This window comes from Amphimedon queenslandica, unplaced genomic scaffold (genome assembly GCF_000090795.2).
Source record: "Amphimedon queenslandica unplaced genomic scaffold, v1.1 AMPQUscaffold_13515, whole genome shotgun sequence".
NCBI classification, from domain to species: Eukaryota; Metazoa; Porifera; class Demospongiae; order Haplosclerida; family Niphatidae; genus Amphimedon; species Amphimedon queenslandica.
In genome coordinates this window covers 67,154-76,801 of record NW_003546249.1, presented here as the reverse complement: position 1 = coordinate 76,801, position 9,648 = coordinate 67,154, and the positions used below count along the sequence as shown (strand labels likewise).

Below are 9,648 nucleotides of genomic sequence, written 5' to 3'. Positions count from 1 at the left end.
GCTTTCCAAACGCATCTTACACTTTGAAGAAGTAATAGAGGAAAGTTTCATAAAGATTTAACATCTGTGTGTTGATAGGCAAAATCTCTTCCTCCTCTAGTCTCCGCAGCCCTAACTTTATTACCAGCCAGCCGTTGCTCTCTCTCAGCAGGGTCCTCTTGTTCTCTTCTCAATGCAATTATAGTTCCATCACCGCTAATTGCTGTTCTCTCTCAGCAGGGTCCTCTTGTTCTCTTCTCGATGCACTTCGAGTTCTATCACCTGCTAATCACTGTTCTCTCTCAGCAGGGTCCTCTTGTTCTCTCCTCAATGTAACTCGAGCTCTATCACCTGCTAATCGCTGTTCTCTCTCAGCAGAATCCTTTTCTTCTCTCCTCAATGTAACTCGAGCTCTATCACCTGCTAATCGCTGTTTTCTCTCAGCAGGATCCTCTTGTTCTCTCCTCAATGTAACTTGAGCTCTATCACCTGCTAATCGCTGTTCTCTCTCAGCAGAGTCCTCTTCTTCTCTCCTCAATGATGCCCAAACTCTATGAACTGCAAACCTCTGTTCCCTCTCAGCAGGTCCCTCTTGTTCTCTTATCCTTCGTATCCTGGCTCTTTCTCCAGTTAGGTGATCTTCTCTGTCAGAAGGAGACTCCACTTGTTGTATTTGGGCACAACGAGACCTACCTCTAGCATTTCTATTAGACCTCCTCGCTCTTCCTCCTCAGTCTCATTCCTTCTCTTCCCATCAAGCTCGTTACGAAGAAGTTGACGAGCTTCACGAGCATCTTCTTGTGAATAACTCATGTTTTAAGCTTCAGCTTCTCTTGTTTCTTAAGTACTCTTCAACTTCTCTTTTCCAGTTAAGTTGCTTTACTCTTACACATTGTCTTTGCACGTGGTACCGTAATTATCAAAATTATCATTTTGAAATGTGTGATTATTATTTTTTATAGACGCATGAATAGGAGTGACATACATGTACAAACAAACAGACAGACAGACAGACATACTCGACTCGATTATGTGGGGCTCGCTTTTGCTCGCCCCAATAAACCTGAAAAATGTTCATCGACTGCAACAGGTTTTTTAATAGGCAATGTACCAAAATACCGAATGTAACAATTTTTTTACTAAAACCATCGACTCCTATGTCGTAAAACACCGAGCATTGTCAATTTTTCATTCTGATCAATGTGAATCTTTTTGCCATAATAATATGCCAGATATGGAGTAGGATTCAGCAATCTCTGTTGAATGCAATCTGGAAGCATGATTGTTAGGGTTTACTTGCTTCAAAGAATTCACCACTCAGTTTTCCCCTACCTTGTGAGGCTCGGAGTCAAGTCATAGTTTTTGCCCATACTGATTATCCACCTATTAACAATTAAATTTCAGCAACAAGAAGTTATGGGTCACTTTATGAATGTTTATCTTAACAATGTCATCTAGTTCTATATTGTTAAGTCCAGATAGTTTTTTTTTACCAGCTTTTACACAAAAGTGTTAGACATTTCTGGAACTAAATGTGCAAGAAAAAATCAGCTCTTCCCTTACTGCTTCATAAGAATAGTCAATCCTAGACCTCACAAAATGCTTTAAATTATCCAGTGCCATTTTTATCTAGATAGTTCTCCTCCATTTGGCAGTACAGCTCATCCTCTTGACGTCACATGCATGCGTACTGAGAGAGTAATAACATGTCTGTGAAACTCGTTAGGGAAGGAGAGGAGCTAAGGAGCCAATAGAGATTAGATTGACCCAGTTAACTCCGCAAGCTGTGTGTAGTTTGTTTTCCGCAAGTTTGTATATTTGTAGTATGGCACCTAGCTTTGCGTTTATTTATTTCCAACTATAGGTTTCAATGGACATGGTTTGGCTAAGAGAGTAGAGAGGAGCTAGGGCCTCTTCTCCAACCTTAGTAAAACTTCATTTGATGTATCCAATGATGTTGAGTGTTTGATTGCAATGAGGACTTTAATTAATGGTGTTGGTGTTGTATCATCTCAGTTAAGTGGATCTGAATTTTCTGCACCCATACAGTCAGTTACTACGAGATCAGTACTTTGCCCAGCCAACCTGTATTTAATAAAAAAGTACAGATGGAGGTACTGCAAATGTTACAATATTTCAGGCTCAATTTTTTAAATGTACTGCAAAAGGTCAAAGTAAGTTTCCACCTACAACAGAACAGATATTTGTTAAGTGAATGAGTCTACTGTGAATGTACTCCATGTAGCAAAGGTCATGCAAGATAGCTGGTGAACTGAATATATATTGATCACATCTGATGGCTTAAGGATATACGATTCTGCAGGGACTTGAGGTCAGTAATAAATTTCATGAGAATTAATTTGTGCTAAATATTGAAAAATAATTTTGTCAAACAAGACCAAAAAAAATAACGGTATTATTTACCAATTTTGCAATTATTTTATTGGTTTGTGGTTCCAGTGCGGTAGTAGCCGTAAAATTTTTGCTGTTACTAATGATGATTTGTTCACATTTGGAGAAACAGGAAATGGGGTATCAGATGAAAGGGATATGACAGAACTGTCATCTAGTGATGATTAAAATCCCCAAATGAAGGAAAAGTTTGACAAAGTTAGAAAAGATAAAGTTTATTTTAAGGGATGTCATGAATGGTATGGGCCTTACTCCAGTATTGTGTTGGTCTGAGAGGGCACTAACTAACACCTGTAATGTTAATGATCTGGAGGATTTCATTGCTACAATATCACAAAGACAAGATAATCCTTGAATATACAACCTTCTACTCGATCTACTATAGACATACTCATAGTGTCTTAGTATTAACAATCATGATTACAGTTTTTGTCATTATTATCATTTTCAACAGAAAATAATTATCTTACTTATAAAATTATGCTTATTACCATTTTAGCAATAAGTTACTATCAGGAATCACCATTTTATCATTTGGTTAACAATGAATGACTTTTAAAATTTTTGCTTCCTTTTTGTAATGATTGTGTCACTTTCTGAATATTTTTGACTGCAAATGTAATGCGGGTGGGAGCCTGTTATTAATATAGTCAAGTAGATTTGTAATTATTGATATTGAATATTAGATATTGAATATCATAAATAATTAATCTTGAAAAAATTGGAATCAGGAAAACATCTAACTACTTTGTGTGATTAAAAATAGTTTGTTTTTAAAATTTAATCTTGAAATGACTTTAAATATTGATTGGGCACAAAATTCATTCACGTTGCCACCTACAGAGCGACCATCAACTTAGAGCAGAAATAGAATATTTCTCTAATGGCTCAGGTATTTCTGCTCCAAAATATATGCAGCAGTAAGGGTTACTTCCTAAGTTTTAATTTCTTTAGGAATTTCTTCACTCATATCTCCAGCAATGCCTTCGCAAAAATACAACTGGTGGAGATTTGCATATAAAATATTATATAATTAGACAGAAATGAAATATACATAATAAAAACACAAAGCATCCACTGCATCTATTTTCCAATGAGAGTACAGGATCCACATGCATCCAGCTGTGATGTCACGAGTTATGAATTTGTTATCTCAACAATTGCAACAGACCTATTGCATACAAAATAAAATTGTATTTCCTAGCCAAAAGAGACCCCTAGCTTCAACAGCTTCTTTCTTGTCATGACCCTCCATAATATCTTCTAATGTTGCTATTATAACTTCAAATGTAGTAAGTACTGCCTTAACTGCATCATGCCTACAGGCTTATCTAATCTTAATCAATCGCTTCAAATCCTTCATTCTTTAACCTGGACACATAATAGCACATGCACTTTTGAGCTTGACACAAAAGTATACGATGACAAAGAATTCGGCTGCACTGGACACATTTTAAACTGTCAACCAATAAAAGTTTCAGAACATGTGCTGTGCAGTGTATGTAAATGGCCTGTGGTGCAATGTCATGAATTTTCAGCTGCACAACGACTGCTCATAACACTGGCACAGTCCTAACCCAGTGACGCTAAATATATAGGATCTAAACTGAAAGCTGCCATTGTGACATGAGTATGAGAAGGTAGTCCATCAGCAGTAAGTTATGTGGCTGCAATAATGTCAAAAAATGTTACTTAATGCAGTAGAAACCAGCATCAAAATATTTTGTAACAATAGAAAACTGTTTCTTCCTAGTGATATTATATTTAGTTTCGTCTGCAAGTATGAAAAAAGAGGTTGCTTCTTTAAGTTCTTTTGTAATTTCGCCTTTACTTGTGTCAGCTATGATATGAATAACAAAGTTTTGCATTTCAGGAAAAAGGAAAGTTGCATTTTGGGGCCGTTTCAAAGTTTGAATAAAGCAACTTTATCATGCTGTGCCATCTAAAGTTTCTAAAAAATTACCTTGCTTAAATGATGCTACCCACACATCACGTCCCTTTTATGCCATTTCTTGATTGAAACAAAGGAAAAGGATCATGGCTATGAGTGCCAATTATTGCAAATTGCTTTTTACATTATGACGCAATATACCTAACACTGATGTTTCAGCGTACATCCTAGCCTGCTTCCTTGTGATCATTGCCAGTTTATGACTTGTAAAAATGTCATGAAGCATGAAAATTCCCTCAGCACCAAAGGTTTGTTTCCAATCCACTAAGCAGGTTCATGTTAACACTGTGTTTTTATCACTGCCTAATCAAAAAACGGCATGCAAAGAAATATGCTGTCTTCTGTAACAGAATATTAAAGTAAATTATACTGACAAACCATACTTGATTAAAAGATCAACTACTTTTTACCACATAAACATGAGAGATATCACGATTTTAATGGTTGAATAGGAATCATACTTAAACTACGGGCTATATCAGAAGGCATGAAACAAGTCACACTACTTGTGGAAGTGTTACTGCCAGACATTGCACGTCTATTGAAAAATTCATCTATTTGTATTTAGTTCTATTTTTAATTTTTCCTCCCTCCATTTACATGTACATATTTCTCAAATTTTATGTATTTGTCATCTATTATCATGTATTCAATAAAAAACTCAAAACCAGTAAATTTACTTCAAAAAGAATTAGTTATATAAGTTTCTCAGTGCTTGACTTGTGTGCTTATTGCTTAATGCAATTCTAGCCATACAAAAAAATCTCTTAGGCTGCAAAACTGCAGGCAATAGCCAAAAGTTGCTTTACTAAACTTGAAAATGGTGTCTTCTTTCTTTAGGTGCACTACTTCACTGGATTTGCATCAGCTGCTAGTCTTGGTTGATCAAGGAATGTTTGTATCTCCCCAGCATCATAATTAGTAGAGCTGCCGTCTGATAGATACAAAAGTGAAGTAATTTTAATTTTAAGCTGATTGGCTTTTGTTTAAACTTGAAGCAGAAACTGGAAGTGGCTGGGTGTTGATAGAACATAAGGGGTAGATATGACATGAGTTGAGTCAAAAAACACCTTCCTTTCTGTCTGGCAATTAGCAAATCATAGCTTAATCCTTGGGTCCAAAGCAGTAGTGGCTGTATTGATATCTGAATCAAGTACTTATCCAAAGCGACTCTCGGAACTATTAAAAAGGCGTTCACGCAATGCAGTGAAAAATCCATTCTCTCTGTGATTCATCTACTTAACTGTAATTTTAAGTGAGTCTACCACAGGAATCACAATTTTATGTACATGAATCTTCTAATTGTAAGATATTAGTTGCTTGCAAGTGATAAAATATTCTTCTGAGCGTCAGTAAAAACAAAATCAGTACAATTAAAACTTGATTAATGTCTTCCATGTGAAATACAATGTGGACATTAAGGCAATAGTGTAAATTCCAACAAGCATCATTTGCTAATGGAATTTTTCGTGACAGCATGAGCAAGATGAGTAGATTTAGAAGAAAGTGCAGACACACAGCTTTTACTTTTAAAAATGTAGCTTTTACAGTTCCATATCTGGCTAATTCTTTAAACCCAGCAACTAAATCTTAGAGAAGATCTTTGGTAAGATCTTTTTAAGATCATTTAATTTGATCTTTGATGACCTTATAAGTTCTGGTTTCAGTTTCTGGTATGACGTTGAGTTGTTCTATTAAGGTCATGTATGATCTTTAATTGTGATTTTGGTATGTTCAAGTATTATGTGCAATGACATATCACAAGTTCAAAAATGACTGTTAAAAATGTGTATATATTAGTTAGAGACAGAGATTTTTGACAGGAAAAAAATTATGTGAGTTACATTCTTTATTCCATTGTCAGCTAAATATTCATAATGTATTGAGCACGTTCTATAAGAAATGGAGTGATGATATATAAATATGTTACATTTACCTTGAAGTTCATGCCTAATATAAATCATATTGATGACTACCTAGGATGTCAAATGAATTTTTTAAAATAAAATAAGTATTTTTATTAGATACATGGTAATTAGCTCTAACACTTTCATTTCTATAATTACAGAAGTAGGCAAGAATGGAAAAATATACATGTTTCAGCACACAATGACAATTTATCTTGTAAATAATTATGATTAATATTCATTTCCAAAAAAAATTTGTTTAATCCATAAAAAATAGTAAATAATTGGATAAACTGTCGATTCCACTTGAAGAGTTGTTTAACCTGTAGAAATAATAACAAATAATAGGATTAACAGTCGATTCTACTGGAAGATGGAATCAATTGTTTGACCCATAGAAATAATAGGATTAGCAATTGATTCCACTCGAAGATGGATTCATTGTTTAACCCATAGAAAAATAATAAATAATAAAATGAACAGTCGATTACACTCAAAGATGGATTCCATTGTTTAATCGCAGAAATAATAATAAATAATAGGAGTAACAGTTGATTCCACTCAAGGATGGATTCAATTGTTTGACAAATAGAAACAAGAATAAATAATAGGATTAACAGTCGATTACACTCAAGGACGGATTCAACTGTTTAACCCATAGAAATTATAATAAATAATAGGATTAACAGTCGATTCCACTCGAACATGAATTCAATTAATAGCAATAAATACACAATTTTATGTGAAATATATTTACGCCTAAGAAACTTATTTTACATTATGACATACAGCCAACCTAAGTCTACTTCAATTACCAGTATACGTCACAATGAATCTCATGGCTATAAATTACAACGATATGAATTTTATGTTCTACAAATGGTATTTTCATTTCTGCTGTACATATGCCAACAATTGCTGTGCAATACTGAACTTTATTGTGTATGCATGAACTAGAGCTTATTTTGTCAGTTTGCATAGCAGTTTTAGTCACAGTTTTAATTTCTTTTTAAGTTCATGATATTAGTCCAACTTGTGATATGATTGGTCATTAATTTCCTTTTATTGCCAATGCCCTTTTCATATCAGTGCATTTTTTAATGCACTTGACTTTTATAGCATTAGACACAGCTCTCTAAATTCTTTCTCTTCTTAAACTTCAATGAACATACTATAAGTATATGAACAGCTTAGCAGTATAACATACCATCAAACTATTGAACCCATGCTTGGTCCAGTTAAGGCTTAACAATTGTGCGAGTAGTTTTATAACCAAAATATGCCACTTCCATTTCTGTTAGAAGAGCATCTATAAATGCAAGATCATACTGAAGACAATTTGGAGCACTTAAAGTTAACCAATTGACACCAGCTTCCTATGTAATTATAAAAATGCATAATTCAAAATCACTTCACATAAACCTTATAGAAACAAATTTGGAAGATTTTTTCTTGACATCAATCACTGATTGTCTCTAATTTAAAAATACATCCATGTAATTGTTATGAAATTTTATAAGGTAGTACTTCCCTTCCCATTATATTTACAGTATTTATAATTTTATCTAATTTTTTATTCATGGAAAGTAATTGCTCCTGTATCATTATGTACACACATATAATGTATGTTATTATTGCCACATCTTGACAAGGCATCTTATTGAAATCAACCAAAAAGGGAGAATCAAGCTTGTGAAAATTTTCTGTAAAAAAATAATTATAAAAATCTTAATTATAAGTGATAATATTTTACCCTTGGATCTGACATTGATTTATGTGGCTGGAAACTCTGTGCAGAGCCTGAAATTACATTCAGACAATGTTCAGACATTGTGTCTGAACATTGCTTAATTTATCTGCCATTCTACTAAACTGTCAGAGAAGGTTTCCCACAGGATACTAGCCAAGCATGCAGCTTTTGTAACTCAAAAGTTGGGGTTAAACCCAGTTCAGGGTATTTAGAATTGAATTGCAAGGACAAAATTCTCCATTTTTATACTTATTCCTGATACACATACATGTTTTATGCTGCGTAGGAAGTCTGAGCTGATTCCATTCAAATTTTGAATTTTGACCATTTCTTAATTTGCCCAAAATTTAGGCAAAAATTTGGCAAAATGAAAAATAGAGAATTTTCATAATAATTATTTCCTGATATTACTCAATCTGTGTCTGAGGCAGATTTAGAGGCAATGGGCCTTTATATCAAATTTAATTCTCCATTTTAATAGTTTTTAGTAATACGCATACAAGTTTTTATGGTGTATAAATATTGACCTTATTTGATCAAATTTAGATTTTTTATGAACTTCTAGTGTTGCTCCACATACCATGTACTCTTTTGTAGTGCTTGTCAGCTTATGAAGCTCATGCTCACTCAGCATGCTTTGTGGAAAACATTGTGGTGGGACAGGTTACTGTCTTCTAAAAGATTTGTTTCCAAAATTATATTGTTCAGACAAAATGTGACCATAATTGACTAAAAGTACCTTATGGTGGGTAGTGAAATTTGACTTTATAGCCAAAAAATCCAGCTTCCTGAGCTTTATTTATCATAGAAGTACTCTACAGGATGCAAAAATTTCCAATGTAACTTTTAGAAGCAATGCTTGTCCAAAAGAGGACTCCAGGATGATATTTTTCATTTTCATGATGAATTTAAAAATCTGCCATAAGGTACCTCTTGTCAATTATGGTCACAAATGGTACAACAATACAGAGTTTAATTAGACAATTGAGCAAAATGATGGAAAAATTTCTAACGTTTGACTGTTATTTCTGGCTCTGTAATATTATTAGTCATATTTACCTTCGAGGTACACAGTGTGTCAAATACAAAAGTGTCCTGTCCTGTAAAATATTTAATGATATATGGTTACATCATACATCTATTAATATTTACGACTACCTCTGAGGCGAAATCTAAATCTTTATAAACAAAAAAGAATTATGAATAACACTGGTAATAAGTGATGTTTACCCTTATTTCCGGGTAACGTACAAAATAAACCAGGTGAATGAGATGGTGAGGATTCAGCACCATCATATAAAATAAAATTAAAATGTAAGCCATATGTATTGTCACTGTAGGAGTTGAGTTACTTTGTCCATTTATACATGTAGCAAAAGCTTTAGTGCCACTGCACTACTACTTTCAAACTCAATTTCTTCTTCAGATATTCAAATTTAAGCACAATAGTTTATTACTCTGTTTCTTTTGATAACCAAATTCATCTTCATCACTATTAATACCTTTAGAAAGCAAAACGACAGTACATATATGTACATGTATACTTTTAGCTTACGATGAGTTTCCAGAACTTTCTCCTGATAGGGTTTTACCCTTTGATTGCCAAATTATTAAGTAACCTATGAACAAATCCCTTTGTGGCAGTTTAT

At 33.7% G+C, this 9,648-nt stretch overlaps 1 protein-coding gene across 1 annotated transcript; it reads right to left on the bottom strand.

The window, feature by feature from the left end:
• Positions 1-268: 268 nt before the first annotated feature.
• LOC105314401 (trichohyalin-like) lies at positions 269-792 on the bottom strand. The gene is made up of 2 exons (XM_011408561.1): positions 693-792; positions 269-642 (listed from the first exon to the last, which is right to left on the bottom strand). Exons 1-2 carry the CDS (start codon positions 790-792, stop codon positions 269-271), a joined length of 474 nt encoding a protein of 157 aa, XP_011406863.1.
• Between the last annotated feature and the right edge of the window lie 8,856 nt (positions 793-9,648).

Coding starts and splice junctions, on each gene's coding strand:
- LOC105314401 (XM_011408561.1), bottom strand. CDS start 792: ATGAGTTATTCACAAGAAGATGCTCGTGAAGCTCGTCAACTTCTTCGT. Junction 643..692: donor TGAGGAGGAAGAGCGAGGAG/GTCTAATAGAAA, acceptor AAATACAACAAG/TGGAGTCTCCTTCTGACAGA.